This window comes from Podarcis pityusensis (assembly GCF_964106645.2).
Source record: "Podarcis pityusensis genome assembly, chromosome: 4".
Lineage (NCBI taxonomy): Eukaryota > Metazoa > Chordata > Lepidosauria > Squamata > Lacertidae > Podarcis > Podarcis pityusensis.
The window spans coordinates 4,260,066-4,287,418 of record NC_138027.1 but is presented as its reverse complement, the minus strand read 5'-3'; the positions used below and the strand labels follow the sequence as shown (position 1 = coordinate 4,287,418).

The 27,353-nt window shown below is 46.7% G+C and overlaps 2 protein-coding genes across 4 annotated transcripts; both read right to left on the bottom strand.

Moving 5' to 3' along the window:
• On the bottom strand, positions 1-26,036 carry LOC308475102 (uncharacterized protein). 3 transcript variants are annotated; one of them, XM_081002006.1, is made up of 6 exons: positions 25,882-26,036; positions 7,585-8,077; positions 6,106-6,187; positions 5,741-5,823; positions 4,671-4,797; positions 1-1,733 (listed from the first exon to the last, which is right to left on the bottom strand). In XM_081002006.1, the coding sequence occupies exons 2-6, from the start codon at positions 7,984-7,986 to the stop codon at positions 121-123; spliced, it is 2,307 nt and encodes a 768-aa protein (XP_080858132.1). In that variant the 5' UTR covers positions 7,987-8,077; positions 25,882-26,036; the 3' UTR covers positions 1-120. The 3 variants fall into 3 exon arrangements, with proteins under 3 accessions (XP_080858132.1, XP_080858131.1, XP_080858133.1); XM_081002005.1 differs by lacking the exon at positions 25,882-26,036 and adding an exon at positions 9,274-9,663 and having other exon boundaries at positions 6,094-6,187; XM_081002007.1 differs by lacking the exons at positions 5,741-5,823; positions 6,106-6,187; positions 7,585-8,077; positions 25,882-26,036 and adding an exon at positions 9,274-9,663.
• Positions 17,922-26,088, bottom strand: LOC308475150 (uncharacterized protein). Its single transcript, XM_081002106.1, has 6 exons — positions 26,031-26,088; positions 24,360-24,866; positions 24,070-24,163; positions 23,715-23,797; positions 22,638-22,764; positions 17,922-20,335 (listed from the first exon to the last, which is right to left on the bottom strand). The coding sequence occupies exons 2-6, from the start codon at positions 24,774-24,776 to the stop codon at positions 19,089-19,091; spliced, it is 1,968 nt and encodes a 655-aa protein (XP_080858232.1). The 5' UTR covers positions 24,777-24,866; positions 26,031-26,088; the 3' UTR covers positions 17,922-19,088.
• Between the last annotated feature and the right edge of the window lie 1,265 nt (positions 26,089-27,353).

Below are 27,353 nucleotides of genomic sequence, written 5' to 3'. Positions count from 1 at the left end.
CGAGTCCCACGGTCACAGGCTTCACCCGCCTGTGATTTTTGAAGGGTCCCCGCTGCGCCGTAGCGGTACAGACCCGATTTCCATAGAGCCAGTTCCCTCCAAGTTAGAGGGAATCCGCCATTACCGATGGCGCCACCCCGGAAGTCCCCCCTGATAGGGTTTCTCCACTGTATGTATTCTTTGATGGGAAGTGAGATGGGAGCTCTGACTGAAGGTTTTTCCACATTCCACACACTGATATGGTTTCTCCCCTGAGTGAATTCTTTGATGGGAAGTGAGATTGGAGCTCTTACTGAAGCTCTTTCCACATTCAAAGCACTGATATGGTTTCTCCCCTGTATGAATTCTTTGATGGGAGGTGAGAGAGGAGCTATCAGTGAAGCTCTTTCCACATTCCATGCACTGATAGGGTTTCGCCCCTGTGTGCATTCTTTGATGGGAAGTGAGATGGGAGCTCTGACTGAAGGTTTTTCCACATTCCACACACTGATAGGGTTTCTCCCCTGTATGAATTCTTTGATGGTAAGTGAGATAGGAGCACTTACTGAAGCTCTTTCCACATTCCACACATTGATAGGGTTTCTCCCCTGTATGAATTCTTTGATGGGAGGTGAGAGAGGAGCTATGAGTGAAGCTCTTTCCACATTCCACACACTGATAGGGTTTCTCCCCTGTATGAATTCTTTGATGGGAGGTGAGAGAGGAGCTACATGTGAAGCTCTTTCCACATTCCACACACTGATAGGGTTTCTCCCCTGTATGAATTCTGTGATGGGAAGTGAGAGAGGAGCCATCAGTGAAGCTCTTTCCACATTCCACACACTGATAGGGTTTTTCCCCTGTATGAATTCTTTGATGGAAAGTGAGACTGTGGCTGTGACTGAAGCTCTTTCCACATTCCACACACTGATATGGTTTCTCCCCTTTATGAATCCTTTTATGGGAAGTGAGAGAGGAGCTACATGCGAAGCTCTTTCCACATTCCACACACTGATAGGGTTTCTCACCTGTATGAATTCTTTGATGGGAGGTGAGAGAGGTGCTATGAGTGAAGCTTTTTCCACATTCCACACACTGATAGGGGTTTTCCCCTGTATGAATTCTTTGATGGAAAGTGAGACTGTGGCTGTGATTGAAGCTCTTTCCACATTCCACACACTGATATGGTTTCTCCCCTTTATGAATCCTTTTATGGGAAGTGAGAGAGGAGCTACATGTGAAGCTCTTTCCACATTCCACACACTGATAGGGTTTCTCCCCTGTATGAATTCTTTGATGGGAGGTGAGATGGGAGCTCTTCCTGAAGCTCTTTCCACATTCCACACACTGATAGGGTTTCTCCCCTGTATGAATTCTTTGATGGTAAGTGAGATGGGATTTCTGACTGAAGCTCTTTCCACATTCCACGCACTGATAGGGTTTCTCCCCTGTGTGAAGTCTCTGATGCCTAGTGAAACTGGAGCTATCAGTGAAGCTCTTTCCACATTCTACACACTGATACGGTTTCTTTCCTGTATGAATTCTTTGATGGGAAATGAGATGGGAGCTCTGACGGAAGCTCTTTCCACATTCCATGCACTGATAGAGTTTCTTTCCAATGACATTTTGTTGATGGGAAGTGGAATGGGAGCTCTGACTGCAGCTTTCTCCACACTCTAAATTTTTGTGTGGCTTCTCCTCTCTGGGGATTTTGTCGTGGTCACCTTTGTTCTCGATTTCCAATTCATCACAATCTGCAATGGAGACAAAAAGGGATTAGAGCCTCAGGAACAAATGGAGAAGAACTGAAGGGAGTTGGGTGTGTGTTCATTACATGTGTTGTTTGTCATTAACCAACATATTTATTATGAGATTCTGATGTGTCGTTGAATGTTGCTTTGTTTGATATACAGTAGTGGTCAAAATTGCAGAAGCCTTTTGGAGAAAAGTGTATTTCAGAGGTTTGATGGCTCAAAACACCGCTTCTTTTGGAGTAATAATATAAAATTATATATCAATGGAAAGATAATTTTATCAAGAATGCAATTCAACAAAGTTTGTTTAATTATACCGTATTCTATCAAACATTATAGCCAAATAACCAGAAAAATGAAGCACAATTTGCTTACGTTGTAAAACATAATAAAATTATAGAAATAGCACAAAACGTTGACTGGTCACCCAGAAAGCAATGTAAGATTGTACTATTAAGTGAACAAGGCTACAGTTAAGAAGAAATTAGAAGAGAGATTGGGGAAAACATAAGCAAAGCTGGCATTTCTATATTTTGGAAGAGGTATAAGGAGGCTCAGTCACTACAAAATCAGACTTGTTAAGGCAGGGAAAGGTGCACAAAGGCAAGTGACGATGGACGAGTGGAGAGACTGTGCCTATATGACAGAAAATAATCATCTGGGTGTATACAAGAGGACATGGAGCCATGTAATGTGAAGTTGAGTGCAAGGACTGGTCTAAATGTTAGAGTTCTAAGGAAAAAGCCATTGTTATCTCTCAAACAAAGGTTGAAAAGATGAAACCCATGTTAACTGTACAGTGGAACAATGGGACAGTGTTATTTGGAGGGATGAGACCCATATTTCCTTTCTTGGTAGTGATGGCATGAAATACGCGAGGAGAAGAATCAGAGAAGATTTACATCCTACGTGCATTACACTGACCATGAAACACCCAGATAGTGTGATGATCTGGGGTTGTATGGCAGCAAAAGGTGTGGGCAGAATTTGTGTCATTAATGGGAATGTAAATGCCCCAAAATACATAAAACGAAATACTTTAGCCCAAACTGAAGTGTTCCGCAGGTGATCTTTTCCCAGATACCGGAGCATTTATATATTTTCAACAGGATTCAGCTCTATGTCATGTTGCTGCTGTGTGCAAAAGGTGCATTCAAGATAATCCTATTCCACTGCCGGAATGTCCTGGGAATAGCTCAAACTTTAACCCAATCGGAAATCTATGGGGCCAACTAAAGAAACTTGTTAATCAAAGGCAACCCAGCAATAAAGCCCAATTAACAGAGGCAATAATTCAGTCTTCGTTTCACATTATTAGAGCTGCAGAACTAAAAACTTCATGGGAAGGCGTTGTAAGGCCGTAATTAAAGCTAAAGGTTACCAATGGTTACCAAAGGTTTCACGTTTTCACTTTATGACTGCTGTTCCAATAAATACTCCTTCAAAAAAGTCATTGCATTACTTTCTTCATTAAATTATCTTTCCGTTGCTATATAATTTTATGGTATTACTCCACACAAAAGTGGTGTTATGAGCCATCAAACCTCAGAAATACACTTTTCACAAAAGGTTTCCAAAATTTTGGCTACTAGTAGAAGTTGTTCATTTTAAAATTAATGTTCTTTTTATATGGAATCAGATTAGTGCTATTTATGTTTCATGATTATATCTGTGTTGGAAGCTGCCCAGAGTAGGTGGGGCAACCCAACCAGATGGGCAGGGTAGAAATAAATTTTTTTATTATTACTACAGTGGTACCTTGATTTAAGAACAGTCCTGTTCCGGAAAAGATTAAGTTTGTAAACCGAGGTGCCATTGTGTCATCATCATCATCATCATCATCATCACTGCTACTACTACCTTAGATTCCATAAGCCTAGCTCTTCTCTGGGATGGATTTTGTTTGGCCCAGTCATGGCATCCCCTCCATCTCCAATGTCATTCCTTGTTATGGCTTGGTCTTTCCCATAAACGTGAGACGACTCTGGCTGTTAATAATTTCAGATTTATTGCTAAAACAACAAACTTGGACGGAGCTCCTCTACTCATCGTCCTCCCCACAAGATGGAGTTGCCCAGACTGAGCTCCTCCCCCTTCCCCAGCACAGAAGCCCCCACCTTCTCTTCCAGTATCTTTAAATTAGGCAGAGAATGCTTCCTGCATTCCAGCGTCTGACTCACTCCTGTAGCTCTCACACAGCTCTCACTTCATCCTTTCGTTTGCGGACTCTGGGATTTTACTCTGCTGGGCTCAAGGCAAGATGAGCCAGAGCTGAACAATAAAAACTAACATTAAGATGGCCTCTGAAGTTCAGACCAGCCCAATCTGTTGGGATGCGTCCAAGGGAAACGGGGGCATTTGGCAGGCCCCCAGCTGGCTCCAGCCCACCGGCCGGTAACCGGGCAAACTCCGGTCCGCGGAACAGCATCAAACAGTGACCCGCAGCTTCAGAACTCTTCAGAAGCTGGAGCACCCTCTAATCAGCAGAGTAATTAACTCTTCACGACAGAAGGGCGGACACAGGCATATGTAAAGCATATTTACAAGCAGTTTATTCAGCATAGATCAAGACAAAGAAAAACATGTCTGCTCTCCTTCATGTCTAAGAGCAGGAAGCATGAGGCAAAAGCTATACACAAACGGAAGTTCCCAGCAAGCTGTGCTGGAATGTAAACAGACATGTGACATACAATAGCTCCACACATCTGTTTAGGTGGAACGGAACATCAATATCCTAACACAATCATGGTAGAAAAAGGAATAATTTGAGGAAGATTGTTCAAAGAAAAAACTGTAATTTACTGTTTATTGTCGGGTGTTAAGTTCCCAGGTGATATAGGGGCCACGGTTGAGCTCCGTGAAAATATATGTTGTTGGTCCCATAGAGGTATGTTTTGAATTTCCAGGCAGACAGGAAAATCCCACAGGGAGCCTTACCAAGAGAGGCCACGATCCCACGATTCTCCTCCATGACGTCCTTATGCAGAGCTCTCTGGTCAGGATCCAGCAACGCCCACTCCTCGTCCGTGAAACGAACAGCGACATCTTCAAAGCACACTGGACCCTAAAAGAAAAAGGGAAATGTCCTCTGAGACAGCAGAAATATGATCTGCTCCACAATGCTCTGTTGTTTCCTTCCTGTACATTGCGGTGTTGTTTTAATACGATTGCTTTGCTGCACATTTTAATTATGGATGCTTATTTTAATCTGCATTTTAATTATGGGTATTCGTTTCTGCGCAAATAAGTTGTACTCCACCTTGTGTTATTCAAGTCATTCTGCCTACGCAAGCATTCCAGTTTCCCCAATGGAAGGATCCACTTTCTCATCTCCTTGTGAGCCGTTCTGGGAAGGTTCCCTCCCAATGCCCTAGAGTCAAATCCAAGGGGGTCATGGGGGCATGGAGAGGGGGAGGAATGTGGAGCAAGCCCCATTTTGCAGTAGATGGGGCTGGTTAGGTGAATCCAGGCCACTATTTGTTCTCATTTGTCCACTGCTTAGAAACCAATTTTTGCATTCAGTGATCAATCTAGAAATAAAATAAGCCTCTTTTGGATGGCCATCTGTCTTGGATGATCTAGCAGAGATTCCTGCAATGCAGGGGGTCTCCTGGGTCTGAGAGACAAGCAGGGAGGGTGGCTTCTGGCAAAAGGAGAGGGAGCCACCGGTGGCTCCTCCTTCTCCTGACTCACCTCAGCCTCTCGACCTTCCTCTCCCACTTGCCTCATTCCTCTTCTGCCTCTGATTCTGCACTGCATTCTGCCACAGAGTCTCCCAGCTCACTAAGCCCTGTAACCCCTTCAGCTTCTGACACCTCCTCTTCCCAGGCTTCTCTCTCTTTCCCCTCTGACCGCCCATCCTTCTTCCACCTCCACTTCTTGGGCTCTGAGCCATCTTCCCTTCCTGGTTCCCCAGCTGCTTCCTCCCACCACTCCTCTGTGCCCAACCAGTCCATTACATTGCTCCATCCCTTGGCCTCTGTCCCCACAAGGCAGCTTCCCCTGACCTGATCTGGTTCCACAGCTGCTGCTTCCCTTCTGCCCCCATGAAAAGATGGATCAGGAAGTCTTGCTGGCATCCTTCTGCCACCTGCAAGAGAAAAAATGTAAAAAGGACACCAGGAGTGCCTGTATCTCTCACAGGTGAAACAGGGCATCTCTAACTACAGATGGGCCTTTGAGAAAGCCTTACCTGCTGAAAGCATTTGGAGGTTTGTGCTCATTTTATGTTTGTTGTGCAAAAATACATCTCCCCTCCTCTGGACCCTTGTTCCCAACTGTCTCTCCCGAAAACAAGGTGAAAAGAACCCTCAGATGAATTGGAAAACCAACAGAACGAGACCAAACGGAGAAAAACCACCTTCCTCCTTACCCAGTGGCCTCTCTCTGGTGTCCAACGGAGGCCTCTCTGCCTCACAGGAATCCAGGTCCATTTCTGCAAAGAGATCCTTTCCCTGAGAAAGAAACATGGATTCAAAACAGAGAATGGGAAGAAATACTAGAAAGAGAATGACAAAGACTTGAAGGGTACGAGATCTCATTTCATGGATGCCTTCCCAGAAAATGGATGGGCCATCAGCAGACCATTATGGGATGTTTTCTGTCCTGTTTGGAGCCCCTTGGGAGTATCCAGAGGAAAGTCTCTCTCACCTGCTTTCTCCCCCTTTTTAAAAAAAATAATAATATTTATTAGTTTTCCAACAAATTGAACACAACACTACAGAAAACCAAAAAAGAAAAAACATACAATACAATACAAAAAAAAAAACACTGCAAAACACTAACATACAACTAACAAAACAAAACAAAAACCATTTAAAACACAGTCCAATTTCAATATCTTATCTTTCTTTCACTAATTTCCACGACCTCCTCACACCTCCCTTTTTGTATTCCACTTCTATTAATTGTTTCAGCAATTCCTTTCCATCTTCCTCTGTTTTCTATCCTATAATTGTCTTAACACATTCTAACCTTATTTTTCCCTTTAATGCTCTATTAATCTATTTATACTTAATTCCTTATAACATTTCTACTAAAACCATATAACTTCATTCCAACATTTTTCTAACATTCATTAATTTTACAGTATTTCTGTAAATAGTCTTTAAACTTTTTCCAGTCTTCTTCCAACGACTCTTCTCCCTGGTCTCGGATTCTGCCAGTCATTTCCGCCAATTCCATATAGTCCACCAACTTCATCTGCCATTCTTCCCGGGTGGGTAAATCTTGTGTCTTCCAATACTTTGCAATGAGTATTCTTGCTGCTGTTGTTGCGTACATAAAAAAAGTTCTATCCTTCTTTAACACCAATTGGCCGACCATGCCCAGGAGAAAGGCCTCTGGTTTCTTCAGGAAGGTGTATTTAAATACCTTTTTCATTTCATTATAAATCATCTCCCAGAATGCCTTAATCCTTGGGCACGTCCACCAAAGGTGAAAGAATGTACCTTCAGTCTCATTACATTTCCAACATTTATTATCGGGCAAATGGTAGATTTTTTCAAGCTTAACTGGTGTCATGTACTACCTATTAATCATTTTCATTAAATTTTCTCTTAGGGCATTACATGCCGTAAATTTCATACCTGTGGTCCATAACCGTTCCCAGTCAGCCATCATTATGTTATGTCCTACATCTTGTGCCCATTTAATCATAGCTGATTTCACCGTTTCATCCTGAGTGTTCCATTTCAACAGCAAGTTATACATTCTTAACAAATTCTTGGTTTTTGGATCTAACAATTCTGTTTCCAATTCTGATTTTTCCACCTGGAAACCAACTTTTTTGTCCAATTTCTATGCCTCCATTATTTGATAATAATGGAGCCAATCTCGCACTTTATCTCACCTGCTTTCTCTCCTCTGCCTGACTCAGGAGGAAACCTTCGGCCAGGGCCACCGCCTGGGAACTGGTCTCCGCTCCACAGTCCCTCACCCAGCTCTCCATCTCCAGGGGAAGGACAGCCAGGAACTGCTCCAAGATCACCAGGTCCAGCATCTCAGCTTTCGTGTGCCTTTCTGGCTTCAGCCACTGATGGTCAAGGTGGTAGAGTCGGCTGCAAACCTCTCGGGGTCCTTTGGCCTCCTGGCAGCAGAACTGCCTCAACTGCTGGCTCTGCACCTCTGAGTGGAGGGTGTCCACCTCACCATGGATCTTCTGCACAGAGTTTTCCCAGAATCCCCCACTGCTCCCAGTTTGGCTGGCATGGCCTCTTCCTGTTCCAGGACCAGCTGAGTCTTGCTCATCCATCTGTGCTCTCAGGAAGCCTCTGAGAGATTGGAAGGAACCCTTTGGTCTTCTGCCAAGTTCTGTCTGTCGAGGTGAAAAGCTCTAGGAAATCCTACAAAGCAAATACATTGTTCTGTTACAGAATCTGTAGGACAGGAAAAGAAATGAGCAAGCATGGATGAGTCTTGCTGGGAACCAGGGCTGGACTGCACCAGATCCCAGACCATGAGCTATCTTTCTGAAAAGAAAGAGGAGGAGGAAGAGGAGAAGAAATAAGTCTCTAGCCTTCAAGCAATGCAGAATGTGGAGGCAACTGAAGGGATTTCTGTCAGATTAATCATCCTGGTTTCTGCTGCCTTCCAGTCAATGCATGAAGTCAGAAGTGACTGACAAGGGAGTCATTTGTATCTCGTGATAAATGGATGCTTGGCTCTAGTGGGGGTCCTCACCTGGGGGTCCTCAGGAGTTGCTCCCCCCACCCCCACTCCCCTGCTTCTGTCTCCTTTTCTTGCACTTGGACTCTCTGCCGCTCTCCAGACAGACACCTGGGGTGGGCTCCCTTTTTATTTGCTCTGAGGGCCAGGTATGGGCAGGGCCAAAGACATCTCCTTTTAATTTAGGTGTGTAATTTATTAAAAGTAGTAGTAGTATTAATCTGTTAGATAGCTTAACACACACACAGCCATTGATGCCAAGGTCCCTGGAGGCTCAGTGAGTAGCAGCGCCCATTTCCGGCTGCTTTGCCAGCAACAATCCCTTTGGGACAGAGAGGATGTGGTCCTGGGATGCCCTGCTCTGGGTGCGAGGGGATTGCTGCAGTGGCCTCCGTGGGGAGCTGCCCTGGGAGACACTGGGAAACTGGTTTGCAATGCAGCAGCCAGACTAGGGGCTGGGATCCGTCTCTTTATTCCTGGTCTCTCTTTCCTACTTTTCCTTCCTTCCTGCCCGTTTTTTTTTTGGGGGGGGGCTAGTCCACCTCCTCGTCCAGCTTTGGAAAACCATTTGCACATGTTTCCTCGGTTGTGCAATGAGGCTGAGCGATGTCACACAGAGTTAAAGTCCCAGGGACTCCTTTGTTTAAAGAAGGGAGATTTCGTGGGAGTCAGGGATCCTCTGATCTGCAGGAAGGAGAGCGTGGCAGACCTGGCCCCTCCCTGGCAGGACCCTCTCCTCCCTGACTTGGGGTCCCCCCCCTGCAGGAGCAGATCAGGCCCCCCCCCCAGCCTCCTCCCCTGCTGCAGCCCTGCCCACCCCACCCCCCCCCCGTCCCCCCACTGCACCCTCTGGGGGGAGAGAGAGGAGACTCACCAGATCCCAGGAGGGGACAGCGAGGCAGCCCTTGCAGGAGAGACCCCAAAGCAAGGACAGGACTGGGGAGGGAGGGGCCTTGGCTCTGGAGGACCTCGCCCCCCCTTGCTTCCTGGCCTCTCTAGGAAGGCAGCTCACTTCCCTTTAACCCTTGCAAAGTCGAGTCCTCCCTCGCTCAGCCCTCCAATAGATTTTTATTATTTCTTATGGATTTTGGGGGGCAGCTGCCCCCCTGGCTAGGCCCATGCCCAGATATCCTTTTGGGGGTGAGGCTCTTGGCTGGACTCTGAGCATCTCCCTCCCTTGGCCAGAAACCAGAGGAAGAGCTTGCAGGGAAAAGGGCTTTGCAGGAGGCAAGGAAGCTCCTCCTAGAATTCAGGAGTGGAGAGATAGGAGGGGATCCCAGGGTCATCTAGTCCAACCCCCAGGGATCTCAGCTAAAGCATCCATGGCAGATGGTCGTCCGATCTCTGCTTAGAGACCTCCAAGGAAGGAGAGTCCACCACCTCCCAAGGGAGATCTTTCCCTGCCCAACTGCTCTTAGATGTCCCTCAAGGCAGCGGGTCCTGAGTTCTAGCCCTGCTGAAAGAATCACACTGGCTGCCGAGGAGGAACCCAGCAAAGTTCAAAATAAATAAATCCCATTTTCATCATAAATGAGTAATACTTTCTTATGCACGCAACAAAAGTATGCCATTTCCCTTTGCAGAAATGCTTAATTGCTAATTCAAAGGACTGAAAATGGATGGTTGTTGTTATTATGTTTAGGGAAGCTTTTAATATTTGATGGACAATTGTATTTTAATATTTTGTTGGAAGCCGCCCAGAGTGGCTGGGGAACCCAGCCAGATGGGTGGGGTATAAATTATTATTATTATTATTATTATTACTACTATTGATCAGGTGAGTTTTCTCCTTACGAAAGAGGGAGGTGGAATCTCCACGGTTGCTAATAGCATAACGTTGAAAGTGCAGGGAAATATGGGGAGCCCTGGAGCATCTGCTTGGCATGCAGAATGTCCCAGGGTCAGCCCCTGACATCTCCTGCAACGGCCGGACGAAATCCGTGCCTGAAACTCTGGGGAGCTGCTGCCAGTCAGTGTAGGCCAGGGGTCCTCTATCTATGTTCCCTGGGCCAAATCCAGCCCGCCAGGGTCGTTAATCTGGCCTGCACGGCCATTTCAGAACCCGCCAAGTGTCCGAGGCTGAAAGCATCTCGCTGCCCGCTCAGTCAGTCCCCATGCCGAGCTGATGTAAACGCCACTAGCGTGGTGGCAGCCCTACCAATGGAAGGCCAGGGGGTTTCGCCCGGGGACGGGGAAGTGTTGTCTTTTGGCTTGAAGAGCGAAGTTCAGGTTAGTGGAGGAAGGCAGACTTTGGTCGATTCGGTTTCATTACGTAGACGTTTACTTTAAAAGTGGTAGAAGGAAGTATAGTCCTATTTCTGTAAGTGGCACAGGGGTCTTTTCACTCATGTGGTTTACATGCTCTGAAAGTTGGGATCCATTTTGTTATTTAAATTTTAAAAGGGTGGAGTGGAACCGGATATTGACCATCTTGTTAGCCTGGGGCAGGGGGCAGCAACCTTTTTCAGCCGTGAGTCAGTCCACCGTCCCTCAGACCATGGGGGGGGTCAGACCATATTTTTTTTTGGGGGGGGAACCAATTCCTATACCCCACAAATAACCCAGAGATGTATTTTAAATAAAAGGACACATTCTACTCATGTAAAAACATGCTGATTCCCGAATCATCTGCAGGCAAGATTGAGAAGACGATTGGGCCACATCCCATCCCCAGGCCTTAGTTTGCTTACCCCTGGCCTGGGCAGCCACATTCTGGTTGAAGGAGGCCAGGATTGGCCCCCAAGGCTTGGGATGTCCCTCCTCCCCTGCAGTAGGACTTGGAATCCAGGAGAAAACTCTTGGAATAGCCTTGCCAGGTGCTCAGGGACGGACTCACCTGTCCCCATGTCCTTCTCTTTGCAGATGTGCTGCGGTTGCACATCTCTCCCCCAGAGGTGAGCATTGGAGAGAACCAGAGCAGGTACTCAGACCTGCCCTCCTTGCCCCCCACTCTGCCCTCTCAAAAGTGGAGAAGCCCTCCCTTTGTGAGGAACTGACAGCCTGACTTTTGCCTTTCAGCTGCTGGATGAAGATCAGCTGCTGGAGGAAGATCCAGCCTCTCCTGAGCTGCAGAGGGTCAGGGTTAGAGAGGCGAGTCATCAGAGGATCGGGGCCGCCCTATGCCTCAGGGAGGATAAAAGCCGGAAAGCCCCAGTCCCAAGTTGCGGGAGCAACATTGTTGGTTGCTAGTTCCTGCCTGAGCTCCTGACCCGCCCTGGCTCCCTGCTTGCAAGCCTGTTCCTGACTTCACCCAACTCCCTGCCCTGCACCCAGCTTCAGCTACTACGGACTGCCTCCACGTTGCACCTTTGAGCACGGAGTGGACTTAGACCTAGCCTCTCGGGTAACCCACGGGACCAGCACAGTTTGCTCCCGCCACATCCGCACTCCCCCTTCGTTGGGGTGCGTTCGGGAGGAACCAGAAGCCATGGCTGACCAGGCGGTTGCACTGATGGCATTGGCTCAGGAAAACCAGGTTTTGACCCACACCGTTCAGCAGCTAAGCAATGCAGTTACAGCGCTTCAGCAGCGTTTGGACACGTTACCAGCTCCTGGAGCTGACGCCCCAGCTTCTGGCAAGTACCCAGTGGCCCTACCAGAGAAATTCAATGGGTCCCCGGCCAGCTTTCCCATGTTTCTTGCCCAAGCCAAGCTGTATATTCAGGGGCGATCCCGGAATTTCCCCGGTGGCCGCACCAAGGTGCACTTCCTGAACAGCTTGCTGAAGGACCGGGCGGCCAAGTGGGCATTGCCGCTGCTCCAGCAAGACTCTCCCTTGCTGACAGACTATACTGGGTTTTGCAACCATCTGGAAACCACGTTCGGCAACCCTCAGAAGGGGAGTCAAGCCAATCGGGCGATTCGGAGGTTGAAACAGGACAAGTCCACAGTGGCCGCCTACGCCCCAGAATTTTGGTTGTTTGCACAGGACTTGTCCTGGAATGACTGCAACCTTCAGGACCAGTATCTCGAGGGGCTTTCAGATGAGATACTGGACCAGCTGGCCATGATGGATCGCCCCGCCACGCTGGACACCCTCATTCAACGGAGCCTGCAGATAAGACGATCGGTTGGAGGACCGTCTCCAGGCTCAGAGCGGCCAGCACTCCCGGCTCCAGTCCTTCCCAGCAGTTCCACGGCCACAGCGAAGTCGCTGGAGGAGCCAATGCAGCTTGGGGCAGCGCGGCCTCGCCTCTCCCCCTTGGAGAAGACTCGGCGTCTGGAGGCAAACCTGTGTCTCTACTGCGGCGGGAGTGGACACTATGCCCAATCCTGTCCCGAGAAAACGCCGGCCACAGGGAAATGGCCAACCCCAGTAGCCGATGGCCCAGGCTACCTGGGGTCCCAAACACTTCATGATGGGCCCTCACCGGTGGAATTGCAACACCTCATAGTTCTGGTGCGTCTATATTCCCCTGGCGGGCCCTGGATTCTCACCCACACTCTGGTAGATTCAGGGGCAACCCGCTCCTATATGGACTCTGCCTTTGCCGCCTGTCATCAGGTGCCACACCAGGACAAGCCAGAACCGGTACAGGTGGAGGCAATTGACGGACGGCTCCTGCGCTCGGGGGCCGTTACTCAGGAGACTCAGCCCTTGGTCCTGTGTCACCAGCAGCACCGGGAGGTGCGCACCTTGGACATTGCCACCATGCCCCGGTTTCCCCTGGTGCTCGGGATGGACTGGCTGGAATCTCACAATGTTCAGATCGACTGGGTCAATCAGACTGTGCGCTTCCCAGACCCGTGTCCCCATGCTCGGGATGCTAGCAGCCGCCCCCACAGGGGAAGCTGCGTAAACGCTCCCCGCTTTTTACCAGGACTACCAAGAAGTGTTTGAGGAACAGGGGGCAGACCAGCTGCCGCCTCATTGGTCTTTCGACTGCGGCATAGACCTCCAGCCCGGGGTGCCCCTGCCTGTGAGCTGCCTATACTCTCTTACGGAGCCAGAGCACTAAGCCTTGCAGGACTTCCTTCGCAAGAACCTGGAGTGCAGGTTCATTCGGCCCTCTACCACACCCACTGCCGCTCCAGTTCTCTTCGTTAAGAAGTGTAGGGAGCTTTGTCCCTGCCATGATTACCGGGCCCTGAATAAGATTACCATCCCAGCCCGGTATCCCTTGCCCCTTATTGCAGAGTTGCTGGAACGGGTGCAAGGGGTGCAGATGTTCACCAAGATGGACCTTCGGGGGGCCTACAATTTGATTCGGATCCGATCCAGGGATGAGTGGAAGACAGCATTTGGGACCCGGTATGGGCAGTTCAAATACCTGGTAATTCATTTCGGGTTGTGCAATGCACCTTCCCTGTTCCAACAGTACATCAACCACGTGTTCCAGGACTTGCTAGACAAGTACGTGGTGGTGTACCTAGATGACATTCTGATTTACTCCCATGACCCAGCTCGCCACGAGGGTCATGTCCGGTCCATGTTGCAGCGCTTGCGGGAGCAATGCCTGTATGCTAAGCTCAGCAAGTGAAAGTTCCACCAGCGGTCAGTGGACTTCCTTGGTCACCAGCTCTTCACTGATGGGGTGCAGATGGATCCCGGGAAGGTGGCAGCATTTCGGGAATGGGCAGCACCCCAGAACCGCAAGGACCTACAGCGGTTCCTGGGGTTCGCCAACTATTACTGGACCTTCATTGTGGACTATGCTCATCCCGCCACCCCGTTAACCCGACTGCTGTGCCCCAAGACACCATTCTCCTGGGACAAGGAGGCAGAGGTGGCGTTTCAGGGGTTGAAATCCTGTCTCCAGGGGGCGCCACTTTTATAGCATCCTATGTCAGCATCGCCCTTGAGCCAGTGCCACCAACTGGACTCATCCACTTCAGCCCCGACTGGGCCAGGCGAGCTGGGGTAGCACTTCCAGAGACCACCTTCTGCACAGGAACTGGTCAAAGTGCTGTGGACTCACAGCTTAGAGTTGTGAGCACCGGATTCACTTCTAGAAGACAGTCGTTGCACAGCAGAGTATAGCAGAGTATAGCAGAGCATAAACGACTCGGAGAGCAGCTCTGTAGAATATCTTCTTTATTCTATCTACAACTATAATACACAACTATATACAGAGCTAAATGAGGTCTAAATGAAAATGCTGAACTGCACTGAGTGTCTACAGCTGCTATATATATATATATATATATATATATATATATATATATAATTTTACAACACAAATATACAATTTTCTCCAATTTTTAACAAACAAATTCTCTTTTTTTGGACTTCCTTCAGCTTCTCTGACAATCATCCATCTGTACCTCTTAATTACGCATTCCTTCTCCTTTAGTATTGTCTTTAGTCTTCCCTCCCACATCTATTGTTTTTGACAATACCTATTAAATTTCACAATGCTTCTTTAAATCCCACTAACGTTGTTTGCACATCGCATATATTTTTCAGATATTCTACAAATTTCCCCCAGTCTTCGATGAACTTTTGGTCTTTAAGATATCTGATTTTCCCAGTTAGCTTGTCCAATTCTGCATAGTCCGTCAGTTTTGATCTCCAATCTTCTATCGTCGGTATTTCCTCTTGTTTCCATTTCTGGGCCAGTAGAATCCTTGCAGCTGTAACAGCATATTGAAAGAGTTTGCAGTCTTTTCTTCTTATCTCGTTTCCTGTAATCCCTAAAAGAAAAGCTTCTGGTTTCTTTACAAATGTATACTTTAACATCTTTTTCAACTCGTTATATATCATCTCCCAGAAACTTTTAACTTGCTTACAATCTCACCACATATGGTAAAACGTTCCTTCTTTTTCTTTACATTTCCAACACTTATTAGACATCTTAAACATTTTTGCCAATTTTACTGGTGTTATATACCATCTATAGAACATTTTCATCACATTTTCCTTTAACGTCGTACATGCAGTGAATTTTAAGTTTTCTTTCCATAATTTTTCCCAATCCTCAAATTGTATATTATGACCAAAATCCCTGGCCCAGTGTGTCTACAGCTGCTCTTAGCAGCAACCTTATCTATACACACGATCTCTCTCTAACACTCAGTCTCTCTCCCTCTCTCCGATACTGACTGACACTTTGATGTTAGGCTGGAGCGGAATAAGTAGAGAGCAGAAACCGCCCCTCCTCTCTGGAGAATCAGCAGAGAACACCAGCAGATTCTTGGATATGGGAGGGGTGAAATCTCATCCTAATCCCTCTCGTCCCTTCGTGGTGGAGACCGACGCCTCCAGTACGGCTCTCGGTGCCGTCTTGTCCCAGCAGCACGGACCTGATGCGCTGCTGTTACTCTGCGCCTACTATTCCTGCCAGCTTCTTCTGGCAGAGTGTAACTATACCGTGTGGGAGCGGGAACTACTGGCCATCAAGGTGACCTTTGAGGTCTGGAGCCATCATCTTGAGGGGGCAAGACACCTGGTGGATGTGAGAACTGACCACCGGAACCTGGAGTACCTCCAGACTGGGTCGACCACTTGGCATTGGAGGAGTTTGCTTACAACAATACGTTGAACGCCTCCACCCAGCAGACCCTGTTTCAGGCCATGGACGGTTACCATCCTCGTTTGTTCCCGGATGTGCTGCAAGCATCTGCAGTCCCGAGGGTGACAGATTGGCTCCAGGAGCTCCAGTCTCAGCACCAACTATTGATGGAGCAACTGCGCCAGGCCAAGGATGCGTACAAGGCCCAGGCCGACCGCCACCACCAGGTGGGGCCGGAACTCCACGTCGGCGAGCCATGGGGCTATATAAATTCTAATTGGACTCCGTTTGAATTGGACAATTGTATCCAGGCTGCAATTAGCTTTTTGGTCCCTTAGGAACAACTGAGCAACTTCCCTAGAGTGGAAGACCAGAGCCTATAATAATAAAAATACCATAGAAAGGCCAAGGCACAGACATCTCTCTCAAGAAATGTCCAAACCTGTGCCACTACAAGGTGACATGGTCAATATGAAAGCCCTACAGGGATTCACCAGGAATTGTTGCTGCTGTGATATGACGGAGGTGTGAGACCAGAGGAAAGCTAGCTTTGACACCTGGGAACACACAAAAAAGGCAGAAACAAAACAAACTGCATTTTTCACTCATTATTTGACCTTCCCGCTAAGTGTAAAGCAGAGACCACTATTGAGAATGTTTCTCCCAAAGTGCTAGAATGCCACAAGTAATTTAGGAACAAAATGCAACATGTGTTATTTTTTATGTGATATCCTATGTCCAGCTATGTGCACTGCTACATCTGCAAACAGCTTTAAGAGGCCTGACATGCAAGCCTCTTAAGATTTAAACGAAGGGATCCACTTGCAACATACCAGGTTATTATTTGTGGGGCAACAATATTTTAGAAAAAAATAAAGGGGGGAATTGTTATGAATTTTTTTAGTAAATATAAATCTAAATGTACCAAGCAAACACATATATTAATATATAAACCACATGTCCAAAACCCACAGGAAAAGTCCTAAAGCCATTTTGACTCTTTCACTCTTTCAGTCACCTCAAATATTTCTCTACAAGGTAAAAGGAAATGCAGAAACCTCCCCATTGTCTCTGTCCTCACAAATCCTGCCTTAAGGGCACATTTAAGGTGTGAATAGGGTGAGCCTGTGACCTGGCTCAGGAATTAAGTATTATCATTACAAAAGAATGGCCAGCCTCCCCAGGTAATCTAGTCAAGTGGCCATTAACAGGTAACCTGGCAGACAAGGTAAAAACTATGCACTCAGATTTCTGTTGTAGACTGCCTTTTCTGTGATGTATGTATGATGTTTCTGGGGGTGGTCTTGGACTCCAGGGCGGGCAATTAAAAATATATAAGGGCTTACATGCATATATAAGGGCTTACATATCTATATAAGGGCTTACATGCAGGGCTCAGGGTCAGCACCCTGTTGCAACAGTTAATAAAGAACAGGCTTACTAGCTGCTTTGCTTCTTAATATTCTCTGGTTGGTCTCTGTTATTTTCTCCTACCGATAGAGAACGTACAAAAGGACTGTATATGGGCTCTTGGGTACCCCATAAGGAAAAAGGAGCAGGTTTTTTCCTTATATCACCTGCAATCATGTGTGGTGTGTTAGCAATTCACTCCTCCCGTTGTTGAATATGTGGCTTGTATGTCACATGTCCCTGTTTACTTTCCTAGGATTGGGAAGTGTAAGAACGGAAGTCAGTCTTATCTCTTCCGCTCTGCTGTGCTTTTGCACTGTTCTTTGTCTCCCTGTCTGTTGCTGAAGAAGAGAGAGGATGCCATTATGATCCGTTTGGTCTCGTCTGCAAATGTGATGAGCATCCCCTCATTTCCTTCATCCAAGTCACTTATCAAGACGTTGAACAACAACGGGCCCAGGACAGAACCCTGCAGCACCCCTCTGGTCACTTTTCCCCAGGATGAAGAGGACCCATGAAGGAGTCTTCTTTGGGTTCGGTCCGTCAAATCCACCTAACAGTTACCTCATTCAGTCTCATTTTACCAGCATCCTCACATAAATATCACAGAGGACTTTGTCAAAAGCCTTACTGAAATCAAAATACACAATTTCCACAGCAGTCCACTGTTCAACAAAGTTTATAACTCCATCCAAAAAAAGAAAAGAAAAGGAGAGATTTCTCTGGCTTGGCTTGTTTTTGAGAAAGCCATGCTTTCATCCTGTATGTTTATATTGTAAAATCTTCAGATAAATTTTAAAAAGGATAAATGAGGATATAGACAAGCTGGAACATGTGCAAAGGGAGGCGATTTATCTATTTATTTAATTTGTAAACCGCCCGACCCAGTGGTGCCGACTTGAATAAAATATTGGTGAGGGGCCAGGTAAGGGCCACCTTGCACTATCAGTCACATGATGCATGCACACCATTTGAATGGCAAGGTCTATAATGGCAGCGACTTTTTAAAAAAGTAATATTTTGAGCCGGTAGCTCAATTTCCCAGCAGCTCCCCTTGCCCCGGAGAACACTTCTAGCCTTCCATCTCCTCTACCTGTGGCATTGTTCAGCAGTGCGGATAGTGACCTCTTCACACCAGATGTCCATTTGGTATGGCCCTTTCCAAGTTTGTCTTTCATTTGTTCTCCTATGTGTGTTGCCAATAGAAGCCAAAATTGTGTGGGTACTCTAGATGGTGCAGAAAGCTGGTTTTGGACTACACCTCCCATCATCCCTAGCTAGCAGGACCAATGGGGAGGGATGATGGAAACTGAAGTCCCGGGAGCTGCAGGGGACCCAAGTTTGGGAAAGCCTCCTTTAAAGCAACTTTTGCGTTGGGACCTGTCCACATTTGTATTTTCTTGTATTTTGTTTTTCTCATGACCTTTGTGCGGTTTTTAAAATGTCTTAAAAGGGCAAATTTAAAGCAAAATTGTATGGCAAGTAGCGGAAGAATAAAAGGTTGCATTTGAAAAAAACACAAAGAAATCCTAGGGTGTGGCTGCTCAAATATTTTATGGGGGGGCAAAGACCCCTAGGAATTTAAGAGTGGCTGTATTCCCTACACCCACACGTCTCAGGATGCTTGGAACATAAAAACACAACATAAAAACACAAAACATCACATGTTAAAATAGCATTAGATGTCAATAAGAAAAAGGCCTGGTTAAAAAGGTGTGGATTTGCCTGGCTCCTAAAGCTGTATAATGGTTTTTCTGACCTTTGTACGGATTCTTTGATGGGAAGTGAGAGAGGAGCTCTTCCTGAAACTCTTTCCACATTCCACACACTAATGGGGTTTCTCCCCTGTATGAATTCTGTGATGGGAAGTGAGAGAGGAGCTCTGACTGAAGCTCTTTCCACATTCCACACACTGATAGGGTTTCTCCCCTGTATGAATTCTTTGATGGCAAGTGAGAGAGGAGCTATCAGTGAAGCTCTTTCCACATTCCAAACACTGATACGGTTTCTCCCCTGTATGAATTCTTTGATGGGAAGTGAGACTGCAGCTCTTCCTGAAGCTCTTTCCACATTCCACACACTGATAGGGTTTCTCCCCTGTATGAATTCTGTGATGGGAAGTGAGAGTGCAGCTCTTCCTGAAGCTCTTTCCACATTCCACACACTGATAGGGTTTCTCCCCTGTATGAATTCTGTGATGGGAAGTGAGAGAGGAGCCATCAGTGAAGCTCTTTCCACATTCCACACACTGATAGGGTTTCTCCCCTGTATGAATTCTGTGATGGTAAGTGAGTTTAGAGCTAACAGTGAAGCTCTTTCCACATTCCACACACTGATAGGGTTTCTCCCCTGTATGAATCCTTTGATGGGAAGTGAGATCGGAGTTTTTAATGAAGCTTTTTCCACATTCCGCACACTGATAGAGTTTCTCCCCTGTATGAATTCTTTGATGGGAAGTGAGAGAGGAGCTACATGTGAAGCTCTTTCCACATTCCACACACTGATAGGGTTTCTCCCCTGTATGAATTCTGTGATGGTAAGTGAGAGAGGAGCTACATGTGAAGCTCTTTCCACATTCCACACACTGATAGGGGTTCTCCCCTGTATGAATTCTGTGATGGGAAGTGAGAGAGGAGCTACGAGTGAAGCTCTTTCCACATTCCACACACTGATAGGGTTTCTCCCCTGTATGAATTCTTTGATGGGAAGTGAGATTGGCCCTGTGACTGAAGCTCTTTCCACATTCCACGCACTGATAGGGTTTCTCCCCTGTATGGATTCTTTGATGGGAAGTGAGATCGGAGCTCTGACTGAATCTCTTTCCACATTCCACACACTGATAGGGTTTCTTCCCTGTATGAATTCTTTGATGGCAAGTGAGAGAGGAGCTATGAGTGAAGCTCTTTCCACATTCCATGCACTGATAGAGTATCTTTCCAATGAGATTTTGTTGATGGGAAGTGGAATTGGAGCTCTGACTGCAGCTTTCTCCACACTCCATTTTTTTTTGTGGTTTCTCCTCTCTGGGGATTTTTTCGTGGTCACCTTTGTTCTCAATTTCCAATTCATCACAATCTGCATCGGAGACAAAAAGGGATTAGAGCCTCAGGAACAAATGGAGAAGAACTGAAGGGAGTTGCGTGTGTGTTCATTACCTATGTTGTTTGTTTAATATGAGATTCGGATGAGCTGTTGAATGTTGCTTTGTTTATATAAAGTAGGGGTGAAAATTGTGGACGATTTTTGGAAAAAAGTGTATTTCAGAGGTTTGATGGCTTATAACACCACTTCATTTGGAGTAATGTCATAAAATTATATATCAATGGAAAGATAATTTGATCAAGAATGCAATCAAGAATGCAATCCAACAAAGTTTGTTCAATTACCTGTATTTAATCAAATGTTATAGCCAAATAACCAGAAAAAGGAAGCACAACTTGCTTAGGTTGACTTTTGTCAGTGTGTTATGTGATTGCTATCAAGTAGCTTGGTTTTTTGTGTTCTTTCATTTAGTGAGGGTGTAAAACATAATAAAATTATAGAAATGGCACAAAGAGTTGAATGGTCCCCAGAAAGTGATGTAAGATTTTACTATTAAGTGAACAAGGCTACAGTTATGAAGAAATTAGTAGAAGAGAGATTGGGGAAAACTTAACCAAAGTTGGCCTTTCTATATTTTTGAAGAGGTATAAGGAGACTTAGTCACTACAAAATCAGACTTGTTAAGGCAGGGAAAGGTGTACAAAGGCAAGTGACGATGGACGAGTGGAGAGACTTTGCCTACAAGACAGAAGAAAATAATCTGGGTGTATACAAGATGACATGGCGCAATGTAATGGGAAGTTGAGTGCAAGGACTGGTCTAAATGTTAGAATTCTAAGGAAAAAGCCATTGTTATCTCTCAAGCATAGGTTGAAAAGATTAAACCCATGTTAACTGGACAGTGGAACAATGGGACACTACCTTGCTTGGTAGTGATGGTACGAAATATGCAAGTTTCTTTAATTGGAGAAGAATCAGAGAAGATTTACATCCTACTTGCATTACACTGACTGTGAAACACCCAGACAGTGTGATGATCTGGGGTTGTATGGCAGCAAAAGGTGTGGGCAGAATTTGCGTCATTAATGGGAATATAAATGCGGAAAAATGCATAAACGAAATACGTGGGCCCAAACTGAAGTGTTCCGCAGGTGATCTTTTCCCAGATACTGAAGCATTTATATATTTTCAACAGGATTCAGCTCTATGTCGTGTTGCTGCTGGTGCAAAAGGTGCTTTCAAGATAATGATATTCCACTCCTGGAATGGCCTGCGAATAGCCCACACTTTAACCCAATCAGAAATCTATGGAGCCGACTAAAGAAACTTGTTAGTCAGAAGCAACCCAGCAATAAAGCCCAATTAACAGAGGCAATAATTCAGTCTTGGTTTCACATTTTTACAGCTGCAGAACTAAAAACTTGGTTCACTTCATGGGAAGGCGTTGTAAGGCCATAATTAAAGCTAAAGGTTACCAATGGTTACCAAAGGTTTCACGTTTTTTCTTTATGACTGCTGTTCTAATAAATACTCCTTCATAAAAGTCATCGCATTACATTCTTCATTAAATTATCTTTCCATTGCTATATAATTTTATGGTATTACTCCACACAAAAGTGGTGTTATGAGCCATCAAACCTCAGAAATACACTTTTCACAAAAGGTTTCCACAATTTCGGCCACTAGGAGAAGTTGTTCATTTTAAAGTTAATGTTTTCTTTATATGGGATCAGATTATTATTATTTATGTTTCATGATTATATGTGTGTTGGAAGCTGCCCAGAGTGCCTGGGGCAACCCAGCCAGATGGGCAGGGTATAAATATAAATTATTATTATTACTACAGTGGTACCTTGATTTAAGAACAGTCCTGTTCCGGAAAGTTTGTAAACCGAGGTACCACTGTATCATCATCATCATCATCATCATCACCACTGCTACTTCTACCTGAAATTCAATAAGTCTAGCTCTTCTCTGGCATGGATTTTGTTTGGCCCAGTCATGGCATCCCCTCCATCTCCAATGTCAGTCGTCTCTTTGGTCAACCCAAGACTGACAGGAGCAAAAACAAAAACAGAAAACCTGAAGCTACTTATCTTTCCTAACAATTCTGAAGCTGACATTTAAGATGGCCTGGGCAGTTCAGACCAGCCCAATCATGGTAGAAAAAGGGATAATTTGAGGAAGATTGTTCAAAGAAAAAACTGTAAGTTACTGTTTATTGTGGGGGTGTTATAGGGGGCGCTGTTGAGCTCTGTGAAAATTTATGAGGTTGGTGCATAGAGGTATTTTTGGAATTTCCAGGCATATATGACGATCGCACAGGGAGCCTTACCAAGAGAGGCCACGATCCCACGATTCTCCTCCATGACGTCCTTATGCAGAGCTCTCTGGTCAGGATCCAGCAACGCCCACTCCTCGTCCGTGAAACGAACAGCAACATCTTCAAAGCACACTGGACCCTAAAAGAAAAAGGGAAATGTCCTCTGAGACAGCAGAAATATGATCTGCTACACAATGCTCTGTGGTTTCCATCCTGTAAATTGTGGTGTTGTTTCAATAGGATTGCTTTGCTGCACATTTTATTTATGGATGCTTATTTTATTCTGCCTTTTAATTATGGGTATCCGTCTTTTAATTATGTTTTAATTATGCGTATTCATTTTTGTGCAAACAGGTTGTACTCCACCTTGTGTTATTCAAGTCATTCTACGTAGGCAAGCATTCCAGTTTCCCCAATGGAAGGATCCACTTTCTCCTCCCCTCCCTATGCCCTAGAGCCAAATTCAAGGGATCCATGGGGACATGGAGAGGGGGAGGAATGGGGGGGCAGGCCCCATTTTGCAGCCGATGGGGCTGGTTAGGCGAATCCAGGCTGCTTTTTGTTCTCATTTCTCCACTGCTTAGAAACCAATTTTTGCATTCAGTTATCAATCTAGAAATAAAATAAGCCTCTTTTGGATGGCCATCTGTCTTGGATGATCTAGTAGAGATTCCTGCACTGCAGGGGGTCTCCTGGCTCTGAGAGACAAGCAGGGAGGGTGGCTTCTGGCAAAAGGAGAGGGAGCCACCGGTGGCTCCTCCTTATCCTGACTCACCTCAGCCTCTCGACCTTCCTCTCCCACTTGCCTCCTTCCTCTTCTGCCTCTGATTCTGCACTGCATTCTGCCACAGAATCTCCCAGCTCACTAAACCCTGTTACTTCTTCGGCTTCTGACATCTCCTCTTCCCAGGCTTCTCCCTCTTGCCCCTCTGACCGCCCATCCTTCTTCTACCTCTACTTCTTGGGCTCTCAGCCATCTTCCCTTCCTGGTTCCCCAGCTGCTTCCTCCCACCATTCCTCTGTGCCCAACCAGTCCATGACATTGCTCCATCCCTCGGCCTCTGTCGCCACAAGGCAGCTTCCCCTGACCTGATCTGGTTCCACAGCCGCTGCTTCCCTTCTGCCCCCATGAAAAGGCGGATCAGGAGGTCTTGCCGGCATCCTTCTGCCACCTGCAAGAGAAAAAACGTAAACAGGAAGCCAGGAGTGCCTGCTTCTCTCACAGGTGAAACAGGGCATCTCTAACTACAGATGGGCCTTTGAGAAGGACTTACCTACTGAGAGTATTTGGAGGTTTCTGCCCATTTCATATGTTTGTTTGTGCAGAAATACATCTCCCCTCTTCTGGACCCTTGTTCCCAACTGTCTCCCCCCAAAACAAGATGAAAGGAATCCTCAGATGAGTTGGAAAACCAAGAGAATGAGACCAGTGGAGAAAAACCACCTTCCTCCTTACCCAGTGGCCTCTCTCTGGTGTCCAACGGAGGCCTCTCTGCCTCACAGGAATCCAGGTCCATTTCTGCAAAGAGATCCTTTCCCTGAAAAAGAAACAAGGATTCAAAACAGAGAATGGGAAGAAATACTAGAAAGAGAATGACAAAGACTTGAAGGGTGCGAGATCTCATTCGATCGATTCTTTCCCAGAAAAAGGATGGGCCATCAGCAGACCATTATGGGATGTTTTCTGTCCTGTTTGGAACTCCTTGGGAGTATCCAGAGGAAAGTCTCTCTCACCTGCTTTCTCTCTGCCTGCTTTCTCTCCTCTGCCTGACTCAGGAGGAAACCTTCGGCCAAGGCCACCGCCTGCGAACTGGTCTCCGCTCCACAGTCCCTCACCCAGCTCTCCATCTCCAGGGGAAGGACAGCCAGGAACTGCTCCAAGATCACCAGGTCCAGCATCTCAGCTTTCGTGTGCCTTTCTGGTTTCAGCCACTGATGGTCAAGGTGGTAGAGTCGGCTGCAAACCTCTCGGGGTCCTTTGGCCTCCTGGCAGCAGAACTGCCTCACCTGCTGGCTCTGCACCTCTGAGCGGAGGGTGTCCTCCTCACCATGGATCTTCTGCACCGAGTTTTCCCAAAACCCCCCACTGCTCCCAGTTTGGTTGGCATGGCCTCTTCCTGCTTTGGGGCCAGCTGAGTCTTGCTCATCCATCTGTGCTCTCAGGAAGCCTCTGAAAGATCAGAAGGAACCCTTTGTCTTATGCCAAGTTCTGTCCATCTAAATGAGAAGCTACAGCAAATCCTACAAAGCAAATACATTGTTCTGTTATAGAATTTGTAGGACAGGGGGGGAAATGGTTCCCTGAGCAAGCATGGATGAGTCTTGTTGGGAACCAGGGCTGAAGTGCGCCGCATCCCAGACCATGAGATATCTTTTTGAAAAGAAAGAGGAGGAGGAAGAGGAGAAGAAATAAGTCTCTAGCCTTCAAGCAATGCAGAATGTGGAGGCAACGGAAGGGATTTCTGTCAGATTAATCATCCTGGTTTCTCCATCCTTCCAGTCAATGCATGAAGCCAGAACCGAATGACAAGGGAGTCATTTGTATCTTGTGATAAATGGATGCTTTTCTCTAGTGGGGGTCCTGACCTGGGGGTCCTCGGGAGTTGCTCCCCCCACCCTCACCCCACCTCCACTCCCTGCTTCTGTCTCCTTTTCTGCAATCTCTGCAGCTGTCCAGACAGATTCGTGGGGTGAGATCTCTTTTTCTCTCTTCTGAGGGCCAGGAATGTATCTGGCCAACCCCCTGAGGGCCAAGTGGGCGGGGCCAAAGACATCTCCCTTGATTTTTTGTTGTTGTTCTATTAGATAGCTTAACACAAACTGGTTTGCAATGCAGCAGCCAGACTATGGGCTGGGATCCCTCTATTTATTCTTGGCCTCTCTTTCCTACTTTTCCTTCCTTCCTCCCCGTGGTGGGGGGCTAGTGCTCACCTCCTCCTCCAGCTTTGGAAAACCATTTGCACATGTTTCCTCTGTTGTGCAATGAGGCTGAGCGACGTCACACAGAGTTAAAGTCCCAGGGACTCCTTTGTTTAAAGAAGGGAGATTTCGTGGGAGTCAGGGATCCTCTGATCTGCAGGAAGGAGAGCGTGGCAGACCTGGCCCCTCCCTGGCAGGACCCTCTCCTCCCTGACTTGGGGTCCCCCCCCCCTGCAAGAGCAGATCAGGCCCCCCAGGCCCCCTCCCTTGCTGCAGCCCTGAGACCCCCCCCCCGTCTCCCCACTGCACCCTCTGGGGGGAGAGAGAGGAGACTCACCCTTAGCTGTCAACCTTCCCTTTTTTGCGGGAAATTCCCTTATTGCAGCGCCGTTTCCCGCTGTTTCCTGCTGCTATCCCGGATTGGTAGATAGGTGAGGCTGCTGATCCCTTATTTTCAAATCTGAAAGTTGACAGCTATGGACTCACCAGATCCCAGGAGGGGGCTGCGATTCGGCCCTTGCAGGAGAGACCCCAAAGCAGGAAAGAACTGGGGAGGGAGGGGCCTTGGCTCTGGAGGACCTGCCCCCCTTGCTTCCTGGCCTCTCTAGGAAGGCAGCTCACTTCCCTTTAACCCTTGCCAAGCCGACCCCCTCCAGCTCAGCCCTCTCTCGCTTGGCAGATCCTCAGATTATTATTATTTTTTATGCATTTAGGGGGGCAGCTGCCCCCCCCCCGGCTACGCTAATGCCCAGATATCCTTTTGGGGGTGAGGCTCTTGGCTGGACTCTGAGATCTCCCTCCCTTGGCCAGAAACCAGAGGAAGAGCTTGCAGGGAAAAGGGCTTTGCAGGAGGCAAGGAAGCTCTTCCTAGAATTCAGGAGTGGAGAGATAGGAGGGGATCCCAGGGTCATCTAGTCCAGCCTGAAGCAAGAGGGGGCCGGGTCTAGTTCCCTAAACAGGCAGCCCTGTTTAGGGAAGCTTTTAATGTTTAATAGGTTATTGTATTTTAGTGTTTGATTGGAAGCCGCCCAGAGTGGCTGGGGAAACCCAGCCAGATGCGCAGGGTATAAATAATTTATTATTATTATTATTATTATTATTATTATTATTATTATTATTACAACCCCCAGCAATGCAGGAATCTCAGCTAAAGGATGCATGGCAGATGGCCGTCCGATCTCTGCTCAGAAACCTCCAAGGACGGAGAGTCCACCACCTCCCAAGGGAGACCTTTCCCTGCCCAACTGCTCTTAGATGTCCCTCAAGGCAGCGGGTCCTGAGTTCTAGCCCTGCTGAAACCATTGCACTGGCTGCCAAGGAGGAACCATGCGAGGTTCAAAAGAAATAAATCCTATTCTCATCATAAATGAGTAATACTTTCTTATGCACACTTATGCACGCCACAAAAGTATGCCATTTCTCTTTCCAGAAATGCTCAATTGCTAATTCAATGGACTGAAAATGGATGGTTGTTGTTATTATGTTTAGGGAAGCTTTTAATATTTGATGGACTATTGTGAAGTTGAGTTTGGAGTTAACCACGCAGCTAACCAATTATTTTAGGAAGGCAAGTCCAATACCAACTGCCCAAACTTTGGCATGCAAAAAGCCCTAGAAGCCAACCGTAATTGCTAAATTGGAATTCACGGCACCTAGCACTTTAACTCAATTGATTTAAATTAACTTACTCTGGGTCACACCAGTTAAATTCACAACTTGACTGTAGGAAACCTTAGCTTTAAATTAACTCCCTTTGCATAAGAACCAATTAAAGTAAGGAATTGACCGCAGAAAAACCTAACCCTCAGC